This window comes from Durio zibethinus, chromosome 12 (genome assembly GCF_047325235.1).
Source record: "Durio zibethinus cultivar Kanyao isolate XHJ-2024 chromosome 12, ASM4732523v1, whole genome shotgun sequence".
NCBI classification, from domain to species: Eukaryota; Viridiplantae; Streptophyta; class Magnoliopsida; order Malvales; family Malvaceae; genus Durio; species Durio zibethinus.
In genome coordinates, this window is record NC_143173.1 from 14,198,458 (window position 1) to 14,221,810 (window position 23,353).

Below are 23,353 nucleotides of genomic sequence, written 5' to 3' on the forward strand. Positions count from 1 at the left end.
CAACTGATTAATATAATCATTTTTAAGTGATCATATCTAATAGATCTGGAGTTTAAATCTGAACATTTGTAATATTTTCTTCTATTTTTGGATTATAGTTTAATTTATAGAAAAAATTAATAAAAAAATATACTAAGAAAGCTACAAAAAAAAAATTAAAAATAAAGTAAAAGATAAATCCGGATATATTTTGATCAGATAAATCCTTACATTAAGATGTTCTTAAACATAATAATATTTCAAGCCATAATAATAATAATAATAATTTTATATATATATAAATAAAATACATAAATATTGCCAAAGGTTCATGGTTGCCCTATTGGGATTGACCATCATGACTTAACCTTGAGAGAAGATTAATCCCTCCATTATTTCACTTCAATATTCTTGTCACTGCAGCTGCTTTCCTTCTACCATCACCATTGCCATAGAAAATCCAGCATGAGACTCCATGAAAATAGCAGAAGAAAGCTAAGGGAAATTCAATAATGGAAAGGAAAATTTTCCCAGAGAGAGGCCTTTCATGGGAGAGCAGATGTTTGCTTTTCAATGGAGTAGAGAAGGTGGGGAGAGGATCTTCTCAGCATATACTTTAAAGCACATTATCTTTTCTTTTTCATTTCACTTTTTTTTTTTAAATAATTCAACTGGATATTTGACTGTTGTGAAATCTATGAGGTATTTTTTGTAAGGATGATAATAATTTTAATGGATTGGATTCAATTTTATTTTTTTGAATAATATATAAAATTATAAATTTTTAAAATTTATTTCAAAATCAAATTGAATTTTAAACGATCTGATTCAATCCAAACTTAATTTATTGATTTGGTTTAATTTATCGATGTTTAAATTTAATTTTTTATATATATTTTTTTTAGTATGATTTTTAATATATTTAAATATATTTATGTATAAAATAATTATTTTTATTTTATAAAATTTTAATATATATATATATATAAACTAATAAAAATATATAATTTGATTTTGTTCATTTTTTGGGTTTTTCATTTTCTAATATGAACGTATCTAATTGGATAAAAAAAATTAATTCAAATTTAACTAAATACTATAATTTCGATTTTGGATTTTTTTAAACAAATTTCACCCTTAATTAATTCTTGGGTTGGTAAGGTGAAATCCTCTAATATTCTTAAAAATAGAACTTGTGTGAATTGTCAAAGAATAAAAAATAATAAAAAAGACATCAAAATTAAAATTTCAGGATACATTCCAACATCCAAATTAATAGTTAGATAAAGAAAAGGGTATAAGTAAAGAAGGTAATTTATGGAAAGTGTAGGATTAGTCTTACCTTTCAGCCTTCTATCTTACAAATCTTATAAGTGATTAGAATGACACGGATCAAATACAACGCATGATTGCCATCTTTCGAAGCTTAATTAAGACAAAAAAAAAATACGGATGACATCTTTGAAATTTATCTAAAATATATTATTTTAGTCTCATAAATTTGATCTTATTTTACACTCTAACTTAAAAGAAAGTATTTTGAATCTTACAAGATCTGCCTAAAGCTTTTTCATGGCTTTAGTGGTTTTGTTGTTCTCAAACATCAGCACAATTCAGCCTCTTGAATTATCTGTATGGGATTTGGATGACATTAACATTTTTTTTTTGTATTTTTCAATAAAGAATTAAGGGTGAAAAAAATGTTTCTTCAAAACTTTATCTTAATTAATGTCTCTCTTATGAATCAGATGGAATCATATCTGAAAGAGGTTAGCAATAAATTCTTTCAAATTTGACTATTTGTTCATTTGTTAGAGGTATTCCAAAAATATCTACAAATCGAGTAAATAGCTTTACGAACTAATGGATATGATTAAATTGCAAGCTAGAAATATTTGTACAAATTATACCTTTCATCATCACTTTGTGAAAAATCATTAGATATGAATATGTTAGATATTTACGACTTGATTGGTGAATGTGAAATAATATCTCTTCCCCAAAAAGCATATATATTTTTTTATCATTGCACAAAAAAATATTTTGTTGCGAATGAACAAAATATTAAAGAATTATTCAATACGTAAAATCATAATTATTGATACGGACATTTTTCGCATAAAAAAGAATTTTTTGTTACAATAGAAGTAGAAGTGATATGGATTATTCAAAAATCGAAGTCGATTTACTTTATAAAAAAAAGATATCAATTAATTTTTATGAAATAATTTCGCAGGATTTAACCTTTGATCATGAAATATCAATGAGAAATAAGAATTTATTTTATCAAAAGATTTTTGTGATTATTTTTAATCAAAACTAATTAACTCTAAAATAAACTTAAGTAAATACCAAACTTTATTGAAGAAATCATCTGTATTGCAAATTTAGAAGTAATTCGTTCAAATAATCATAATGAAATTATTTTATGAGCTTTCCTTCGAAAACATGCGAGCGTGTGTGCATATAATAATGTACACAATAATGTAGGATTAAAATTCTTTTTTTTTTTAAGTTAAAGAAAATTATGTATTAAGTAGTGAATCAAATGTTTAGATACACATAACCTTATTTACAAAGTGAAACTAAAAATATAATTTTCAATTTTGCTTAAATGATAATAAATGAAAAAGTTTAATTTAAAAAATGTGTGTTACATTTTCAAATATAAAATTTTAGGAGAATTTATTAAATAATAAAGTGATTAATATTTATTCTTTATGTAATTATGTGACTTTGAACAAAAAAATTATAGTTACTCTTACATATCTCACCCTACTTGCTGTTTCTATCTTTTTTCTTTGACAATAAAACATTTAAAAGAAAATTTAAAGCCTTTCTTTTATTTATATATATTTTAAATCCAAATGTAAAAAGATATAACCGGTATTGAAAATAAAATTTCATACGCATTGAATATTATTTTTTAAAAATAATTATAAAATTTAATTAAATTTAATTTTGAATTTTCATAAGTTTATGATTTTTTTTTTATTTAAGATTTTTTAGTATCTGATAATTATTTTGAGTTTCGATTATTCTAAAATCGAGTTAGGTCGGATCCCATAAAAGAGGTAAGCTATCTCAACATCTATTTTTTTCATTCATAAAAACTTGAAAATCGAGATCTTACTTAAAAAAATTTGAATTCCTTACTGTTCAGACTAATAAATATTCGTTTTTCATAGGTTTATGTTTATGATTTAAAAAATATTGACAAAAAATTCTTAAAATATAACACAACAAACAAAAATTCTCAATGAACAAAAAAAAATTCCTAGCATTATTGTTCCTCATTTCTTTGCATTTATTAAAAAGAATAAATGTTAAATGCTAAATATAATAAAAAAATTCATCAAATTTACGTGAATGATATTTTATGTTATTGTTATTAGGTGAGTGGACATATGATTTATGTGGTCATTCTTTATAGTTGATCACATGCAAGAAATGACTCAACAGGTAGGCTCTTTCATGCTTTAAATCATTAATAATTCTTCAGCATATTTATGTAAAATTATAAAATACTTTTTATTGTTTAAATAATTTTAATTTGGATATAGTTCTTAATATTCATTTTTGTTTATTTTTTTATAACTAATTTTTCAAATATTTAATTTAATGTTATTATTTAAATATTAATTTTGGAAAAAATTTGCTAAATTTGTGAATGCTTTAGTCGTTTTTCTTTTTTAGAAACTTTTATGATAATTGAGTATGTATCCATAGTTGATGGATGGAGGAATGAAATAAAAACTAAAATTTTTAAATATTGTAATAATAAATTTGTTTTAAAAAATATTTTTAAAATTTAAAACTATTCAAAAGTAAAATTTTAACATATTTAATACTATATCGTAAAAAACCTTTATTTTCTGTTTTAATTTAAGAGAAAATCAATAATGAAAAAAAAAAACTCAAATAAACATTATTTTAATTAAATTTGATAATTTAAAATACAAACACGATGTAAAAAATAAATATGAAAGTTACACAATTTAAAATTTTAATATATCAATATAAATTATAATATGTAAATTTTATATGTAATATGATATAAAGTATATAAATTTTAGTAGTTTACATTAAATGAATAAATTTGATAATTTGATTTAATTTTAGCATAAGAAAAAAAATTCCATGTGGCCAAGCTTGTATAAACATACTCTTCCAACCAATCGTATATCAGGAACCGAACCTTGATACGAATCAAAGGAAGCAGAAAAAGGACATTCCCAAATTTATTGGACTTTGTCTCTCTCATGTTTTTGCTACCCTCTGCGTCTTAGGTTCTCTCTTTCTCTTTTCAATTTCTCATTTTGATCTGATTTTTATAATTTTTTTGGAAATGATTGTTGTTTTCTTTGAATGCAGATCAGTAAGAGAAAAGGATTAGATTTTTTATCATAAAACTGGGATTGTTGTTTGTGGTTTTTGAGGATCGATGGCTGCACCACCAGCAAGAGCTCGGGCTGATTATGATTACCTCATTAAGCTTCTTTTGATTGGTGATAGTGGTAATTTTTTTTCTCTTTTGGTTAGGTAATAATTTTTATTGTTATAAAATTGGAAATTGAAACATGGGTATTGAATTTTTTTTTTTTTTTTTTTGTTATTTTTTGATGGTTTTGATTTAATGGGTTTTTAGGATTTTATTGTGAAGGAGGCTAGATGCTATATGGTTTTTGGTTTGAGATGTTATGGCTTTGATTTTAGAATTTTTTTTTTTTTTGGGTTTTTGATTTTGAGCTTTTTCTTTGGTTTGAAGAAATGGGTTTTCTTTAAATTTTGATTCTGGCCATATTAAATGCTACATTCCATGAAACAAATATACATATTGGTGAAATTAGATTGGGATCGTGATGAAGGAGGTTTTGTTTGATTGTAACATAGAACGTGTCATGTACAGGATTAGCTAGAGTCTGTTTTTTTGCCTTATGATCACTGAATAGTGGATTTTCATTGAGTAATTTTATGCAAGTTTGTACCCGGGCTATGACCTATGCAAGTGTTAATAGTTTTTTGTTTTGTTTTTTTGTTTTATCATGGTTCTGTTTTAGGATTCTATAGCAAATGTTTAGTTGGCTAGGATTCTGCACCTGCAGAAATGGAAATTAGCAGGATTGTTTTGATTTACCTGATTCAGGTGTTTTGGTGGGGTAAAGGTTGGGGGCTTTTGTTGATTTTCTTAATTGTAGTCTGTAATATAGAATCATGATGCTGAGACTTGCATATGGATTATTTGTTGTGCTGTGGCATATCAAACTGATGGTGGGTGGATGCTTTAAAACTTGATCTGATGCAAGGTAGGAAATAGAACTGTTTTTGTTTTATTAACATTTTTTTGTTGATTTTACTTGAAAATGCATGCTGTGTATGGCTGTGCTTAGAAGTCAAGGTATTGATTATGTAAGCTAATGCTTGGGATTGAATTTGGCATAACATTAAATGTGCTGTGGCGCTGACATTTGGCCAAGGTAACTCAGATAGCCTTCAGCATGTAGCTCATTTGTATCTCTGGTTTGGAGTAGTTCACTGAACACTTAGGGGAAATAGTGTGTGCTAACATGTATTGAGCAGCATGGCTGCAGAACTCTCCATGTGTTAGACGGCAGGCTTTCTTTTTCAAATCTGCAACTACACCTTCTACTCCCAGCTGAACTTTCCTTGTGTTCTCTTATAATATTGAATGCTGACCCTGCATTAAGAACTACTTTTCTGTCTGAGTTTGTCTTTAAAGTAGAACTTCAAATGTTTAATTATGAATTTTAGAGTTTCCTCGGCTTTATTTTAGTGCAGCATAGCTGTTTCTCTTGGCTCTTCATTTTTCCTTTTCTAATAAATGGAATAAATGTGGCCTTATGTAAACCCATGCAAAATGGTTGCATCAATTCCAACATCGTAGGCCAATAACTTACTAGATTTTAGGTACTCAGGGTTCGATTTTCTTGACTGTGATTTTCTTGTTTGAATATGCAGGTGTGGGGAAGAGTTGTCTGCTTTTACGCTTTTCTGATGGTTCCTTTACTACTAGTTTCATAACCACTATTGGGTTTGTATCCCTGGCAACTCGTGAAAATTATTTTGCAACGTTTGCATTTCAGAAGTGTGAATGCTGAGAGGAGCACTTACAATGTAGTGTTAGAGTCACTTAATAACATGACTAACAGGGTAGAATTGAGGGTGATTTGCATCATTCGGTTTCACTTCCAATGAAACCACAACATTATAGGGATGGAATGAAGTTTACAGTACCATGATCTCATTTTTTCTTTTATCTGTCTTAGACAATCTCTTGGTAATTGGTATCGAATTTGAATATTGTATATACTCTACCAGAGGGTGCTTAATGAACTATTTATGCTAGGGTCTTAACCCTTCTACTCCTCCGCTCACTTCTCTGCCCTATATATTTTCTGAGATATCTACTCATTTGATACTCTTAAGATTTAGAAGTTTGATTCAGAACTTTGTTGAACATTTTCACTTATTGACTGTTCTGTTTTCATTTACAGCATTGATTTTAAGATAAGAACCATCGAGCTTGATGGTAAGAGGATCAAATTACAAATCTGGGATACAGCTGGTCAAGAGCGATTTCGAACTATTACAACAGGTGTGTTTAAGCTTGTGGGGCTGAATTTTCTTTTTCTTTTTGAATTATTACAACAGAACCTTACTGATGGATCATGTTCATGTAGCTTACTATCGTGGAGCGATGGGGATTTTGCTGGTTTATGATGTGACTGATGAGTCATCTTTCAACAGTAATTTCTCATCTTTCTTAATTCTGTTTTTGACATATTTTGAAATTTTCAATTTAGATGGATTGATAAGCCATTGTTGTTGGATAATTTCCATCATTTCTATGCTTGTGCCCTTCATTGGGTTAGGCAGTGAAATTACTGTTAGTTGATCATCCTCATCCTTGCTTTTACTGGGGTGGATCGTTTAGGATCTCTCTCTGTTGGAATGGAGTTTCTTGCAGTGGTTCATACATCTCTTCAAGTCTTATAGAGCCAGCTTCTGTTCATGTACAGATATTAGGAACTGGATTCGCAATATTGAACAACATGCTTCAGACAATGTCAACAAGATACTGGTTGGGAACAAGGCTGACATGGATGAAAGCAAAAGGGTAAGATTTTCACTTTTGATTATTATAGAACTTGCTTGTTTATGTTGGTGGGTTCATTAAGTCAGGAGGCAATTCCTTCTCTGTTGCATGACTTTTATTACCGACTTTGCTTCTTGTAGTCTGTGCACACTTACACTTAAATAAGTGTGAGAAAAAGATGAGTTGTGGGTGAATTTATAATTCTTGGCCTTTAAAGGCTGGGTCTCCTTATTCCTTACACATATGCACACAAGAAGGGCACATTTCTCCTGTTATAATTGGAAACGGTCTCTTTTCCAGGCTGTGCCAACCTCCAAGGGTCAAGCTCTTGCTGATGAGTATGGTATCAAGTTCTTTGAAACTGTAAGTTGCGTGTTTGCTGCTGGCTAGATCTTTTTTTTTTTTTGTAATGCTATTAACTATTTTAGGCTAATTGCAAAATAATGTAATCTGCAGAGTGCAAAGACAAATTTGAATGTGGAAGAGGTTTTCTTTTCAATAGCCCGGGACATTAAGCAAAGGCTTGCTGAATCTGATAATAGGGCTGAGGTATTCTCTCATCTATAGATCTTTTATATTTCTTTATTCACCTTGAGTAACCATGCCAATGGCACCTCAAAATATTATATCTTGTTAATGTTACAAATGATAATGTGATAGCTGAACTTTAAAAATCTCTAATGTGGCACCTGAATTATGAATCCGTTAACTAATATGAATCAGATAATCACATAGAACATTTAATCATAGGTCAGGGATCATTTGTATCATTAACTCTACTATATTCACAAATGATGGATGCCTTGTTTGTGGTTACAGCCCGCGACACTCAAAATTAACCAGCAAGACCCTGCGGCAAGTGGTGGTCAAGCTGCTCAACAGTCGAGTTGCTGTGGATCCTAAAGGGAATAAAACAAGTTTGCAGAGTCGGGATGGAGGGTTCAGCTTTTGGCAGTCACTCAAGTGTAAAACTAATTGCAGCAACATTATGGTGGTTTCATGTATTAATCTCTGCAATTCTTTTCCAACTGCTTGTTAAAAGGCAGTTCATTTGTGGAATTTATAAGCATGTGTCTTTAATCTTCTTGAACTCGAATGATCCTTGTTTTGTTATGTATTTGTCTTGATGTAGATAGATAATCTAAACTCAAGCTTGGTTTCTCTTAAAAAGGGAGAAAAATGAAGGCCATAAGTTCTTAATTTACTTTTGTATAGATTTGATAATTTGAAACACAATACGATAATGTGATACGAATAAAAAATATAAAAATAACATGATTTAAAATATTAAAAAAATTATAAATAAATTTAATAAAATTAAAAAAATTATATTTTATGTTTTTGTATTGACATGAATTATAAAAAATAATTTATATGTAAAATATAATATGAATATAATATTTTAAAATGATGAATAATAGGAATGCATTTACAATTCGCTCATGTTGTTTGGAAGTGTCAGATGGGCTTAAGAGAATAATTATGCTTAGAGCTTAGACTTTCCACCTACGGAATGGAAATATTCCAACCCCCCGAGTAAAGAACTGTTACAAATAAGGAAGAAAGTAATAGATTTCGATAGGAAGCAACATAAAATAAACCAAATTTGATATCCGAATATTCGGCTTGATATCCTATTGCTAATTTTTCCTCGGTTTTTGATAAATCAAAAGGTAATTTCTCATATTCTGTTAGAGAAGAAATTAGAAAAACATAAACCTATTGGCTGACACCGTAAATTTCATCTCCAAACCTCATATTTTGATTGTGCCTCAATTATATCAATTGTACTTGAACTGGTAGATAATTATAGTCGATGATAACATTACTGTTTCCATCGCTTCTCTAAAACCACCCAAATCAACCCTGAAAATAATGCTGAATTTTCAACTTAATAATTAAAATTCAATTATTAACTGTTTGAAATACTAAAAAAAATTTATTTTTAATCATAGTTGGATCAAATGATAAAAAGGAGATATTTTTTATTATTATTTGAGTTCGAATCCATTAAAAAATATAAAAAAATAAAATTTTATGAATTTGATAAATTCATATATAAATTTAAAAGAGGATTAACTTACTTAAACCAAACAATGATTATTTTTTATTTTTTAAAATTATTATATATATATATATATATCACTTCTTTTTCTTTCACTAAAGAATAACGTCAGCATCTTTTAAAATATGCACAAAACAAATTTTTTATGGTAACCTATGTTCAACTTAACCCACATAGGTAACCCGTCTATGGCCCTCTAGAAAAATAATACTTTTCTAACATGATTGCTTCTCCCTTTGTCTCTTTCCTACTGATCAGCATTTTTCTAGCTGAGATAATTTAACAAATGCGCACACAAAGTGAAGGGTCAAAAAGGCGAAGACTCCGCCTAAAGGATTCAAATTTTTTTATTTGTGTCCCTGATACAATTATACATAATTAAATATAATAATATTTCATTGTTTTACCTCAATTTTGCTTGATTTTCCCTTAAATTTTTAGAAAAAATTGAGTTATTTTCATGTTTTGATTGAATTATTATTTTTTTGAATAATTTTAAATAAAAATGATAATGAAATGAATATCCGTTAATTTTAAAATATTTATATTCGAATCCGTTTAATATATATAATATTTGAATTTGTTAAAATATTTATTTATTTAAATTTTTTATCAAAATAAAAAATAAACAAGAATTTAATTTAAATTTAAATTTTTTAAATTAATAATAAATAAAAATTATTTTTTAAAATCTGAAATCTTCTAAAAATAAAAAACTTTATATATTTTACTTACGTGAATAGATAATGAATTCGGATATCTATTAATATTTATTAAAATTTAAACGGATTCGAATATTAGATATTCACAAGATACTATTTATATCCACTTTGAGTCTATCACGAATAATAAAATAATTATTTAAATTTATTAATTAATTATTTATAATTATCTGAATATGATATAATCGAATCAAATAATAATGGATATCTCTTATTTATTATATATTACCATCCATAATTTTAAAGATACACGAGAGCTAGGAATAAGCAACTGCCTCACTTACAATTATGAAAACCAATCTGAATCAGGTTAAAGAACATGTGGAAACATTCTGGGGCTAAATTTATGGCGAAACAAACGGAGGGATTTGATCAAGTAACATGCAAAATTTGATTTTAAAGATTTACTTACTGTGTTGGAAAACAAGACTTTTTGACAAAGGGAATAGAAATGATGGAGTCACTGATGATGGAAGCAAAATGTAATTTGCATGGTCAATTCTATAGGAACTGAAACCAATCATTGGTGAAAAACAATTGATTAAACTAAACAAGAAGAGGGTTTTTTTTTTTTTTTCTTTCTTTGATCAATTTATGCATTAATATATCAAAACAGCATTGGAAACCCAAAAATGACAGCTAAAATTTAGTTCTGGCGTTGAATTTATCCATGGTTTTTGTCTTGATTTGATATTGTCTGATATGGAACAAAAAAAGGACAAGATCTCTTTCATTGCCTTGATATTTATTTTTTTCCTTGATTTTTTCGGACACCAAAATAATACTTGCACTGGAAGATTTTGAGTGATGAATTCGGAATTTGGTTTAATTGATTTACGTAATCATCTTAAGAGATTACATTATACAGGTTTGGAATTCAAATCAAATATCCGTATCCTTTTTCTTATCTTTAGACTGCTATATCTTTGTAAAAAAAACCTTAGTGCTAGATTCAATGAAATGTATGACTAATTTATCAACTTGACTAACAGCCACATGCAGCCAGGGAACATGAAAAATAATTGGTTCCTTGATGGAGAACTGCACATGCAGATGGCAGTTGCAGTCCAAGCATACAGATATAATGGTAGTGTGAAAACCAACACTCATTGGGATGATCTTTGACCAAGAAATTTACCAAATACCAAGGAACAAAGAGATCCAATGGGAATTGAAATTGGAATAGTTTTTGTCCATTAGGTCTATTGAGTGAAGAAAACTAAAGAAATATTTTATTTCTGCATATGGAGACTAGGGGACAAAAAAACTTTCTTGCTGATAGCTGCAATAAGCCTTGGGAAGAAAAAAAAAAAATCCAAAACAACATCCTGTTTCTGAGAAACCTAACAAAACTTGTCCCTAACATTGGTTCCTTCTGGTACTTCAGCTTTTCAGACCTTCATAACCAGACAACTTTCATTTCCACCAATCCCTTTTAGCTATGATGTACATGACAAATGACACAAAAATAATAAAAGAAACACGAACAAAAACAAAAAATTGTGTTATGCGTTTGAAATGTCAATACGAATAGTGATACGATAATTTTCGTATTTTACACATATTTGATATAAATCAAATATGCTATAAATATATGACTTATCAAATTTATCCTGTTGCTTATTAACGTCACCCATGATTTGTCAAGTGCTAACAGCTCAACTATATGCATGAGAAATGAGTATTTATACTATCAAAAGAAAGCAATAAAGAGAGGGGTATAAATCCAAATTCCCATTTCAAGCAAAGCAGCAAAATATTTATTCTTGAGCAATAAAAACCAAGAAAAACGTCAACCATGGGAAAAATTTAGACCATTTTTAACTTGCTATGGTAGTGTCTTGTTGATGCACCTAGCTGTCAAAGACCCCACCTTAACAATGAGTCCCTCTCTGTCGACTAAAACAAATATGCCCTCTTTTCTTTCCAGATCAGATAACAAAAAGATGCAAAAGGAAGAAAGAGTAAATTCAGGAGAAGGGTCTTTGATATTGATATGCTGATGGCTACCTTTTCCTTTGATCCCCTTCAATAATTATGTCTTCCAAAACTTGGCATCTTAAAGTCATTTTCATAGCTGTACAAATCCACATGATATAATAAAATATATATATTTATATATATTTACAGCTTGTAACAACACCCACATGGGCATTGATTTTTTGGTGTGGAGGGGCTTAAATGGTTATTAATTTTATATTTTTATTGTATGTTCAAATATGTTAAACCTTCATTCCGCATCTTAACTCAATTAATTTATATAATCATCGGGTTCAAATCATAGCATTTGTAACGCTTCTTTTTATCCCAGGCTACCGTTTTTTTTTTTACAAAAGAAAAATGTTAAATTTTTTTTTACATAGTTTTAACATCTCTTTGTTTGCTTGACAGGAATCCTTTGTCAGCATCAAATGCCTTTCCTTCTGTCCTTGGTACTGGCTTTATTTTGAAGAATGGAGATAGGTAATGAAGTTTTAGTGAATCAATACCTGATTTGCATACCATCATCAAGTCCATCAAAAGCAAGATATTGGGTAATAACTTATCCTTTGAGCTATCTCATTTTTAATATCTCCCCCCACCCCTTCAAAAGCACATGAAAAAAAGGGTTTGTCTTCATCAATCAAGCTTCTCTAGAGTTGCTTTGATGAGTTGCTGAAACATTATTGGACAGCGAAGTGGTTTAATTGGAAAAAGAAAAAAGGGTTGCTTGAAGAAGCAGCACTGAATCCAACTAATCAAAAAATCAGTTGTTCTTTGAATACTTTGTTGGCACCAAGAATTGGAGTGCACCAACAGGAGCAATTGTTCAATTATAAGGACCATTTGATCTCTGATTGCTGTGGCAGGTACTAAAATGTCGAGTTCATGATTCTAGAATCTAGTCTGCCATTGCTCTATAGCCTCTAGGACAAGGATTAGCAGCTTTTTTGTTAAATACTTGAATTGAAAATTCTCTGGTTAATCAGCATTGCAGGTTCAATGTTCAACGAAGACGATGTCGAAGATTGTAACTATAGTTGGAGGTGCCATGGGAGCAGTTGCATTTCTGGCAATGGTAATTGGATTCATTTGGTTCTGCAAATCACAGAATAAGAACTTCTCAAATAGGACTTCGGATACAGGTTCCTCAGATCCTTCTGCAAGAGGTACGATTTCATGTCCAAGAGAAAAATTCTTTCTGGCAATTCATTTCATACTTCATTTCTTCAATCACTACATACATTCCTGATCCAAGTTCTGCAGCTGGATTTTCTTCACTTGGAACTCAGGGAGGAAGGTTCACAATTGAAGAGTTGCAGCAAGCTACCAAGCAATTCAATGAAAGTAGTCTCATTGGACATGGGAGTTTTGGTTCAGTCTATAAAGGTTTGCTTCATGACACCGTTGTAGCCATTAAAAGACGTCAAGCTGCTCCTCGCCAGGAGTTTGTTGCAGAGGTATAACCATGCCCCATGAACTGTCAAGCTTTATTCTTTCTTCCACCACTTTGATTTTTGCATAATCTAAATCTATAGTTAATATCACAAATGGTCCCTGAATTACAATGAAATATTCAATGTAGTGTCTCAACTTAAAACATTTTTGAACGTGATACATGAATTATGAATCTGTTAATTAAAGTGGTTCTCATCTCTAACATCGTTAGCTCCAAATGATGATATATGTCTTATAAATAGCTACCACATTAGTTAACAGATTCATAATTTTACATTTGAACATCTCTACACTTGTAGAATTCAGAGTGAAAGTTAATATCTATGTATCTAAAACAGGTAATTTATCTGTCAGAGATTCATCACCGCAATGTAGTTACTCTTCTAGGTTACTGTCAAGAAAATGGATCACAAATGTTGGTCTATGAATATATACCAAATGGCAGCATGTGCAATCACCTATATGGTATGAATCATTAACAACATTAGTTTGTTCTTAGTGATCATCAATGAAATGAATGCATCATGACCATCCATTCTTGGCAGATTCTAGAATGGAGTCATCAACTAGAATAGAGTTCAAGCAGAGACTATCCATAGCTCTGGGGGCAGCTAAAGGTGAATCCAAAAGAATTACTATATGGTGAGGAAATGCTAGACTAATTCGAGAATGTTTCAAAATAAAGGGAAATTATGTTCATCCTGTGCAGGTTTATGTCATTTGCATGGCCTGAAACCTCCATTAGTTCACAGGAATTTCAAAACAGCCAATGTCATGGTTGATGAGAACTTCATAGCTAAGGTTGCCGATGCTGGGATTTCGAATCTAGTTCAAAGAATGGAGGAAGCAGGTCCATCTCGCACGTCTAGTGTCACTGTTTTTCAAGATCCAGAGTATAAATTGATTTCTTCTATATTGCTTTAAGTTTTTTTTATAGCAGAAATGAACTGCCTTCACCTTCAGTTTATCATGTGAATCAATGTCAGGGTAGAAGCATCAGGGACCTTCACTGAAATGAGTGATGTTTACAGCTTTGGGGTATTTCTTTTGGAGCTCATAACTGGACAGGAGGCTGTGCATATTAATTCATTGGGTTCCAATGAAAGTCTAATACAATGGGTATATACTGTTTAATGTTTATGATTTCTAAGGAAAATTCACTCATTTTGGATTTGCATAGACAAATTATTAGGGAAAGTGAACCTTAGAGCAATGGTAAGATTGGTTTTTTGTGACCGAAAAATCACAGGTCGGAGTCTTAAAAATAGTTTCTTTACAAAAAAAATGATGAGACAAGATTACATATCATGGACCTTCATTCCTACTCGTAAAACGGGAAAATTTTGTACTTCGGGATTTACCCTTTAGACAAATTATTTAAAGAAAGTTAGTCTTTGGAACTAGAAACTTAGGTCCAATTTGGATACCAATACCATTTTTGAACCCAATCACACCTTAGTGCATTTGGGTTGGCTTCAATTACTTTAATGATTAAAAAGAAGTCAATCGCTAATGAAAAATTTTATTATTATCGTTGTCTTTGTATCGTTGATTTTAATTTCATCTAATTTTACTATTATTATTATTATTTTTAATTTCATTGAAATTAATCTTATTATTCATCTATTCAAATGTACACTAAAACAAATTTGTTTTGTAGTTGATTAGTTGTTAAACTATGACCTCCATTATTACAATGGAGATCTTAATATTTGGTTCATGAAATGGAAACTTTGATACAAGAAAAAATCTGAGATAGTAACTGTCAATAATTGAGGTTTGTTTTGTTTTCTGTATGAACATGTTGAAGGTCCGATCACGATTGAGTTCCAACAATTTTGTGGACCATCGACTAGCAGGAAGCTTCACCATGGAAGGAATCAGGGATTTGATCAGGCTGACATTAAAATGCATGACATTTCCAGGAAAAAACAGGCCAAAAATGGAGAAAGTTGTGCATGAACTGGAACAGATTCATGAGAAAGAGATGGCACTAACAACAGTGATGGGTGAAGGTACTGCTACTATTACTCTTGGCAGTGAGCTGTTTGCTTCAAAATAAAGGATTCCTTCATACATTTCAGCTAAAGTTAAGCTTTTTTTTTTTTGGCTTTTTTGGGTGCCCAAATGGGTGGTTTGGTGTTTAATTATTGGGAACCATGGAATTTTGTTCAATATTGATTGTAAATAAAAAGAAATGAAATGTAATTATGAATTTGATTCTCAAAAAATGAGTGAAAAAAAATCTTGCATCTGCTTTTGATTTATAGATCAGAATATGCGTGAATGTATTTCTGATACATTCTTTAGAATTATGATTGAATTGGCTGTATTCATCACTAATTCATCGATCAGGGAATTTAGCAATTTATAGCTATGTAATTCGGATTTGAGAGTGAGTTTCAAATTTGAATATGCATCCAATGTATATAAATTTATTTTTAAAATTTTATTTTAAATATTTAGAAGATTTGATCTCTTACGAGTGTAATTGAGTTGAGTCAAATCGATATAATGAGATGTGTAAAATTATATTTGATTTAAAATTTGTTACTTGAAGCTATTCAAACTCAATAAAATTTTAAATTTCAAACTCAAGTTCAATTCGAAATAAAAATTGAGTTACTCCAATTCGTTTAATTGTTTTTGTTTATCAAATAAAAAACAAACTCGATTCTTATGTTCGATTTTAAACTCAATTATTTGTATTTGAATTCAAATTAAAAAATATACATAATAATAAAATAGTAATTTTAAATCAAAATAATAAAAAAAAAATAAAATATAAAAATTCAATTAAGTTCACAAATTACTTAAGGTAAATATAAAAAGTGCGAATTTGATCTATTCGATAAATTGAGCTATTTAAACTTAATTCGACAATTGAACTAAATTCGAGTTTTATTTAAATTGAATTTGAATAATTTATCCGTATTTATATATCATTTATACTCTTAAATTTTTGTATCTAAATATAAATAAAAAAATATAATTTTTTGATAAATAAAAAATTATTTTAAGAAACTAAAATATATTTGTGTTAAACATATACGTATATTTGACACTTCTCTAAAATCCAAGTATATAAGCTACATTATAAATAAATTTTTAGGAGTGGATCGGGGAAGACATAATTGCTTTCTTCCATACCATTTAATGCATAATTTCAATTGATGATGAAAACAAAATATTGCAAAACAAAGATAGCATAGAAATAATTAGATTATTATTTGCGATATATTATTTTATAATAAAAATTCTCGTGTTGAAATAAAAAATTTTGAATAATTTTACATAAATGATTTTGAACGATTCAAATTTAATCAAATAATAATTATTTTTTTTAAGGCAGTTGAAATTTAAAAAATCAAAACTTTTTTGCCTTTCCATTTTTTATATTGCACTATATATAAATTTAACAATGATGAATTAGCCATGTGCTTCATATTTAAAATTAAAAAAAAAGAATACTAAATTATTTTTACATGTTACCCTAAACAGAAGAAAAATTTCTTATTCAGAGTAATTTATAATTTATAATTTATAGAGGTTTTAATAATTTTCTCCTAAATCTTATAAAAAGGGAAGTATTTTTTCAAATAATTTTCATGCTAGATAAATATTAAATAAGAAATCATTTTCCTATATATATATATATAGGTATATTCCAACATTTTTATTTTGATTTTCATTTAAGATTTTTAAAAAAGGGCATGGTCCAAATTACAAAAAGAAAAAACAAAAGGGGAAAAAATGAAATTTAGATAATTCTGAGAAAAATATACGAGAAAAAAAAGGAAAGATACTAAAAAGGTTGAGTCAGACCAAGATTTTGGTCTTAAATAGTCTGAAGCGAACAGTAACCGTTACCGTCGCCTTGGTGTTTTAATTTCCTCTCCAATTTTCCGGGTCACTCCCTTTATTTTCCTCCTCTCCAAACAGTCCTTAACTTTCATCAATTTTTTCATTTTTCATCTTATGTCTCTAAACACTGAATATCTCTTGAGTTTCACTGGTAATCTGCTTCCTTTATTATTATTGTTATTATTATTATTTGTAAATTTTGTTTTGCTTGCATTTGTTGTTTATTTTGTTTTTTTTTTTAATGATTTTTTTGTTAGTTTCTGTCTGGATGAATATGCTATAATCAGTCAACAGCTTCACTTTTTTTTTTAAAAAAAAATTTATTCCAAGAAAATTGAATTGATTTGATCTGTTTGAACAAGTGGAAACGCTGAAAACTTACTTTGAATATGTTTTTGGATTTAATTTCTATTGTTGTAAGCTGTACTTTTGATTCTTCTTGAAGATTTTGTGCATTTGTTGACATTATTAGTTTTATTATTGATGTTAATGCAGTTGAAATTCGATATTGTTTTATTCGGCTATTAGCATTCGAGCATTGGTATTCTTAACTTGTATTCATAACCTTGTTCTGCACTAATTTTATTTGGTCATAAATTGAAAATTTTTATGTGTTTTCATGCATTTAAACTATCAAAATTGTCACTTTTATGCATAAATTGAACAATTTTATGCATTTCCTGCACTTGAGCTATCAATGTTGTCAGATTTTCATATATGTATCCTGTTTATTAATTTGTGTTTTTTTTGTTAAATAGGTTTATAATAGGTAAAATAAGGCTAGATGGTTTTTTGATTGAGTTCTGAGTGTGGAGGTACAGTGCACTATTTGAGAATTGATGGCACATAAATATTGTTGATTGATAGATATGGGGTGGCTTAGAGCTGGGTCAAGTGTGGCAAAGCTTTCTATTAGGATGACTTTGTCTCAGGGTGGATGGCATGCTGCAAGATCACGCATTGTTCCTTCACAGAGTCGATATTTTCACACCACTGTCTTTAAATCTAAAGCATAGTCTGCACCTGTTCCTCGCCCTGTGCCTCTTATAAGCTAACTGATAGTTTCTAGATGGAACCAGTAGTGTGTACTTAGAGGAGCTTCAGAGGGCCTGGGAAGCTGACCCAGATAGCGTTGATGAATCATGGGACAATTTCTTCAGGAATTTTGTGGGTCAGGCTGTGACATCCCTTGGAATTTCAGGCCAGACCATTCAGGAGAGTATGCGGTTGTTATTGCTTGTGAGGGCTTACCGGGTCAATGGTCACATGAAAGCAAAGTTGGATCCCTTGGATTTAGGGGAAAGAGAAATCCCTGATGATATGGATCCAGCTCTTTATGCTTTTACTGAAGCTGATCTTGATAGAGAATTCTTTTTAGGTGTGTGGAGGATGTCTGGACTTTTATCAGAAAACCAACCTGTGCAAACACTTAGGTTGATTTTAACTTGGCTTGAATAGGCTTACTGTGGAAGCATTGGGTTTGAGCACATGCACATTGCTGACCGTGATAAGCGTAACTGGTTGAGAGACAAGATTGAAACCCCCACACTGATGCAGTACAATCGCCAGCGGCGTGAAGTCATTCTTTATAGGCTTATATGGAGTACACAGTTTGAAAATTTCTCGGACACTAAGTGGACAACGGCTAAGAGGTTTGGGCTAGAAGGTGGTGAGACTTTAATTCCTGGAATGAAAGAGATGTTTGACAGGGCTGCAGACCTTGGTGTTGAGAGCATAGTTATTGGATTGCTTCATAGAGGAAGACTGAATGTGCTAGGTAATGTTGTCCGAACGCCACTTCGTCAAATATTTAGTGAGTTCAGTGGTGGTACAAAGCCTGTGGATGAAGTTGGGCTTTACACAAGAACTGGGGCTGTCAAATATCACTTGGGAACTTCTTGTGATCGACCAACAAGAGGTGGAAAGAGAATCCATTTGTCTTTAGTTGCTAACCCCAGTCACTTGGAAGCTGTGGACCTAGTTGTTGTTGGAAAAACTAGAGCTAAGCATTATTACTTCAATGATGTGGATAGGACCAAGAACATGGCTGTTTTAATTCATGGAGATGGCAGCTTTGCTGAACAGGGTGTAGTCTATGAAACTCTTCATCTTAGTGCACTTCCAAACTACACAACTGGTGGGACTATACATATTGTTGTCAACAAACAAGTGGCATTTACAACTGAACCAAGGGCTGGCTGATCTTCACAGTATTGTACTGATGTTGCCAAAGCCTTGAATGCTCCCATTTTCCATGTAAATGGAGATGATGTTGAGGCAGTGGTCCACGTATGTGAACTTGTAGCAGAATGGCGCCAAACCTTCCATTCAGATGTGGTGGTTTATTTGGTCTGTTATTGTCAATTTGGGCATAATGAGATCGATGAACCATTGTTCACACAGCCAAAGATGTAAAAGGTCTGCCAGTCCAGTTACCTGTTTGGTTTTGTATTTTCCCTTTATACATGTCATAGTTGTTCATGCCATTATTTTTTTGTGGCTCTATATGCTCCTGAGAAATGATGCAAACTTCACATTTAGATTCTTTTTGGTTCTAATAGTTCATTCGAAATCATCCCTCAGCTCTTCAGATCTACCAAAACAAATTGTTGGAGTCTGGGCAGGTGACAGAGGAAGACATTGGTAATATAAGTCGGAAGGTAAGTTCAATTCTTAATGAAGAATTTGTGGCCAGCAAAGATTATGTTCCCAAAAGAAGGGACTGGCTTTCTTCTTATTGGACAGGATTCAAGTCACCTGAACAACTTTCACGTGTTTGAAACACTGGGTTTGTTGGCTTCATTGTCATTTTCAATTTTCGTTTTGGGTATATCTGATCTATACACACTGATGAAACTTTCATGTTAGGCAGGGTTAAACCTGAGATATTGAAGAATGTTGGCAAAGCAATCGCAACCCTTCCAGATAATTTTAAGCCTCATAGAGCAGTAAGGAAGGTTTATGAACAATGTGCACAGATGATTGAGACAGGGGAGGGTCTTGACTGGGCAATGGGTGAAGCACTTGCATTTGCTATCTTGTTGGTGGAAGGTAACCGTGTTAGGTTGAGTGGTCAGGATGTTGAAAGGGGTACATTCAGTCATCGGCATTCAGTTATTGTGCAAAGTTATATGTCCTTTCCTGAGAATTGTTAGATTGCGCATGATAATTTTGTGTAGCCTTTGTCCTTTTGTTCCTTTTGTTAATTTTGGATTCTTTTTTGAGCAACATGTGGTCTTGAGTGCAGTTCTCTTTCTGAATTTGGTGTGCTTGGATTCGAATTGGGTTACTCGATGGAAAATCCGAATTCCTTGGTTATGTGGGAAGCTCAGTTTGGTGACTTTGCTAATGTTGCTCAAGTGATCTTCGATCAGTTTCTGAGTAGTGGGGAGTCAAAGTGGCTGCGTCAAACTGGTCTGGTTGTGCTGCTTCCTCATGGTTATGTTGGGCAAGGTCCTGAACATTCGAGTGCCCGACTAGAGCGGTTTCTTCAGGTATTCCCCGTGAAACAACATGCATTGTTCTTTGCATCTTGATTTAGCTTCATCATCTCTCGCCCTGTACTCACATTCATGCTATGCTCCCTAGCATGTCTTTGTATGCATCAAAAACATAAAAATAAAAAAAAAGGAAAAATGGACTTGACTGCACATAATAACTATATCTTTATAAATTTTTGCAGATGAGTGATGACAATCCTTTTGTGATACCTGAGATGGATCCAACTCTTTGTAAGCAAATTCAGGAGTGCTACTGGCAGGTGGTTAATGTTACAACACCTGCCAATTGCTTCCATGTTCTACAGCGTCAGGTGAGTGCAACTAATGGTTACTAGTGATGTTTCAGGTGAGTGTAATTAATGGTTACTAATGATGTTTCAGCTTTATTTATCCCAAAAAAAGATGTTTCAGCTCAGAGCCTAGTCTTGCCATTTCCTTTTCGTAATAGTTTCTTCTCTGCTCTCTCAGATACACAGGGAATTCCAAAATCCGCTTATTGTGATGTCCCCCAAAAACTTGCTTCGTCACAAGGACTGCAAATCAAATCTTTCTGAATTTGATGATGTCCAAGGCCACTCTGGTTTTGATAAACAAGGAACCAGATTTAAGTGCCTCATAAAGGATCAGAATATGCACTCTGACCTTGAGGAGGGTATCAGACGCTTGGTACTTTGTTCTGGAAAGGTCTGCTATGCCCTTGCTTTCTGCTTGTTGTCCTCTAGTGTCACTTTTAAAAGCTATTTAATTCTGGAATTTTTTCTGGTAGAGTGAATCAGACAACTAAGAGTTCATAAATTGTCATTTTCTTGGGCTTCAAGCTTAGTTTTCTAAGCCTACCGAGGAAAAATATGTGCTGAACCTTCTCTGCAGGTTTAATATATCTGTATTGGTTTTGATACAATAATCAATATTCTAATTGCTTTCAGGTTTACCGTGAACTTGATGATGAGCGAAGGAAGACCAATGCAACTGATGTTGCTATATGTCGTGTGGAGCAGCTTTGCCCATTCCCTTATGACCTCATCCAGTGGGAGTTTAAGCGACATCCAAGTATGTAGTCCTAATCTAGACTAGGACTTGATCTATGGCTCTCATTGAAACTAAAGACACAACGTGAAGCATTTTATAACTTTCTTTTGACCCGAAATGTTTTGAGAATTCATTAGGGTATAGTACTTGCTAATCAAAAGCTTGCTCCTGAATAAATTTCTGTAGGTTTCTTAGAACTTTTATTCATTTTGGAGCCTCATCTCTCCATCTTTCTTTTATTGAGAAACTTTATGTGCTAGCTTGGGGGGTGGGGGGTGGGGGGTGGGGTGGGGTTATGTGCTGTTAGTTTAGTAAATTTTCATGTATTTTGAGGCTTTATTTTTCAGGATTAATGTCTTGAATGGCCTCTGAACTATAGTGAAATATTTAATGTGATCCTTGAACTTTAAAATCTCTAATGTAGTGCTTGGACTATGAATTTGTTAACTAATATAGTATTTGAGAGCTATTTATCAATCATATATTATTATTCGGAGCTAATTACTTTTGGGGTGAGTATTGCATCGTTAAAAAGATTTATAGTTAAGGTATCACATTAAAATTTTTTAAAATTTAGAGATTATATTGAACGTATTCATTATAATTTATGGATTATTGAAGACATTAACCCTTTTTTTTTTGACATTGAGACATGATTTCCGATATTTATCTTTCCGGGTTATTTCAGACGCAGAGATTGTTTGGTGCCAAGAAGAACCAATGAACATGGGTGCATATAATTACATTGCACCTCGTCTTGCCACTTCAATGAATGCTCGGGGTAGAGGAACCTTTGAGGATATCAAATATGTTGGTCGTGCTCCATCTGCTGCCACTGCTACTGGTTTCTATCAGGTTCTTGTGAAGGAACAAACCGAGCTTGTGCAAATGGCCATTCAACCTGAACCAATCAAGTCGAACACCACTGTCTGAACCTTGCCAAAAGTCAAAACTTGAAAAGCTATAGCATTTTACAATTTTCTCAAATAACAGTCAAAACTCTGATTTTATTTTATTTTTTTATATTTCAAATGATTTTTTTAATGATTTTTTTCAATTATAAAAAAATTGTAGCATAAAATGTCTTAAGGGGAAAACAGGCATATCCCTAGTGTTACTAATATTTAGTAAATAATAGAAGACAGTTCATGTATTCATGTACAAATGATAAAGAAGTTATATGAAATGTGTCTAAATCAGCATCAACCAATCTTTATATAAACTTTCTATGATTAACATTGAAGAGATGGAAAATTTGAGTGGCATAAAAACAAAACAAATGGGTCATGGTCTGGATATTCCAACCATTAAAACTTGAATTTTTGAATTTAATTTTTGATATAAGTACTAAATAATAAGAGATTTTTCAATTTCGTTTAATATATTTTTTTGGGCAAATTCAAGTAGAGTTATGTCCGTTCGATTTAACAAGCTCAAAAAAATATATCATTTTACAGTTTTCCAATTAATTCGAACTTAAATAACAAGAGAAAAACAAATATTTTTTTGTCAGCTGAGTCAAGGTTATTTAAACAAAACATGTTGCACAAGTTAAATTCATATACAATACAAGGAACCTTAGATGGTTAGACCCTAACTGTCTCCACCTAAAATGGAAAATGCACCACTTGACTCTCCC

General features: G+C 31.1%; 3 protein-coding genes and 1 pseudogene across 6 annotated transcripts; all 4 read left to right on the top strand.

The window, feature by feature from the left end:
* Positions 1–4,129: 4,129 nt before the first annotated feature.
* On the top strand, positions 4,130–8,296 carry LOC111296880 (ras-related protein RABE1c-like). The gene is made up of 9 exons (XM_022891354.2): positions 4,130–4,268; positions 4,354–4,496; positions 5,959–6,031; positions 6,495–6,595; positions 6,681–6,746; positions 7,020–7,117; positions 7,397–7,459; positions 7,553–7,645; positions 7,916–8,296. The coding sequence occupies exons 2-9, from the start codon at positions 4,424–4,426 to the stop codon at positions 7,997–7,999; spliced, it is 651 nt and encodes a 216-aa protein (XP_022747089.2). The 5' UTR covers positions 4,130–4,268; positions 4,354–4,423; the 3' UTR covers positions 8,000–8,296.
* Positions 8,297–12,172: 3,876 nt separating this feature from the next.
* Positions 12,173–15,589, top strand: LOC111296841 (proline-rich receptor-like protein kinase PERK3). The gene is made up of 9 exons (XM_089740667.1): positions 12,173–12,417; positions 12,558–12,732; positions 12,853–13,032; positions 13,130–13,323; positions 13,660–13,786; positions 13,867–13,938; positions 14,031–14,214; positions 14,308–14,440; positions 15,132–15,589. The coding sequence occupies exons 3-9, from the start codon at positions 12,882–12,884 to the stop codon at positions 15,381–15,383; spliced, it is 1,113 nt and encodes a 370-aa protein (XP_089596793.1). The 5' UTR covers positions 12,173–12,417; positions 12,558–12,732; positions 12,853–12,881; the 3' UTR covers positions 15,384–15,589.
* Positions 15,590–17,189: 1,600 nt separating this feature from the next.
* On the top strand, positions 17,190–20,480 carry LOC149515745 (uncharacterized; annotated as a pseudogene). Its single transcript, XR_016325937.1, has 4 exons — positions 17,190–17,336; positions 18,053–19,603; positions 19,747–19,973; positions 20,058–20,480. The product of XR_016325937.1 is annotated as an uncharacterized LOC149515745 (transcript).
* On the top strand, positions 17,190–22,920 carry LOC111296787 (uncharacterized). Of its 3 annotated transcripts, XM_089740670.1 has the most exons (9): positions 17,190–17,336; positions 18,053–19,603; positions 19,747–19,973; positions 20,058–20,298; positions 20,341–20,679; positions 20,868–20,996; positions 21,154–21,369; positions 21,612–21,735; positions 22,403–22,920. In XM_089740670.1, exons 5-9 carry the CDS (start codon positions 20,479–20,481, stop codon positions 22,645–22,647), a joined length of 915 nt encoding a protein of 304 aa, XP_089596796.1. In that variant the 5' UTR covers positions 17,190–17,336; positions 18,053–19,603; positions 19,747–19,973; positions 20,058–20,298; positions 20,341–20,478; the 3' UTR covers positions 22,648–22,920. The 3 variants fall into 3 exon arrangements, with proteins under 3 accessions (XP_089596796.1, XP_089596795.1, XP_089596794.1); XM_089740669.1 differs by having other exon boundaries at positions 17,944–19,603; positions 20,058–20,679; XM_089740668.1 differs by having other exon boundaries at positions 20,058–20,679.
* Positions 22,921–23,353: the final 433 nt, after the last annotated feature.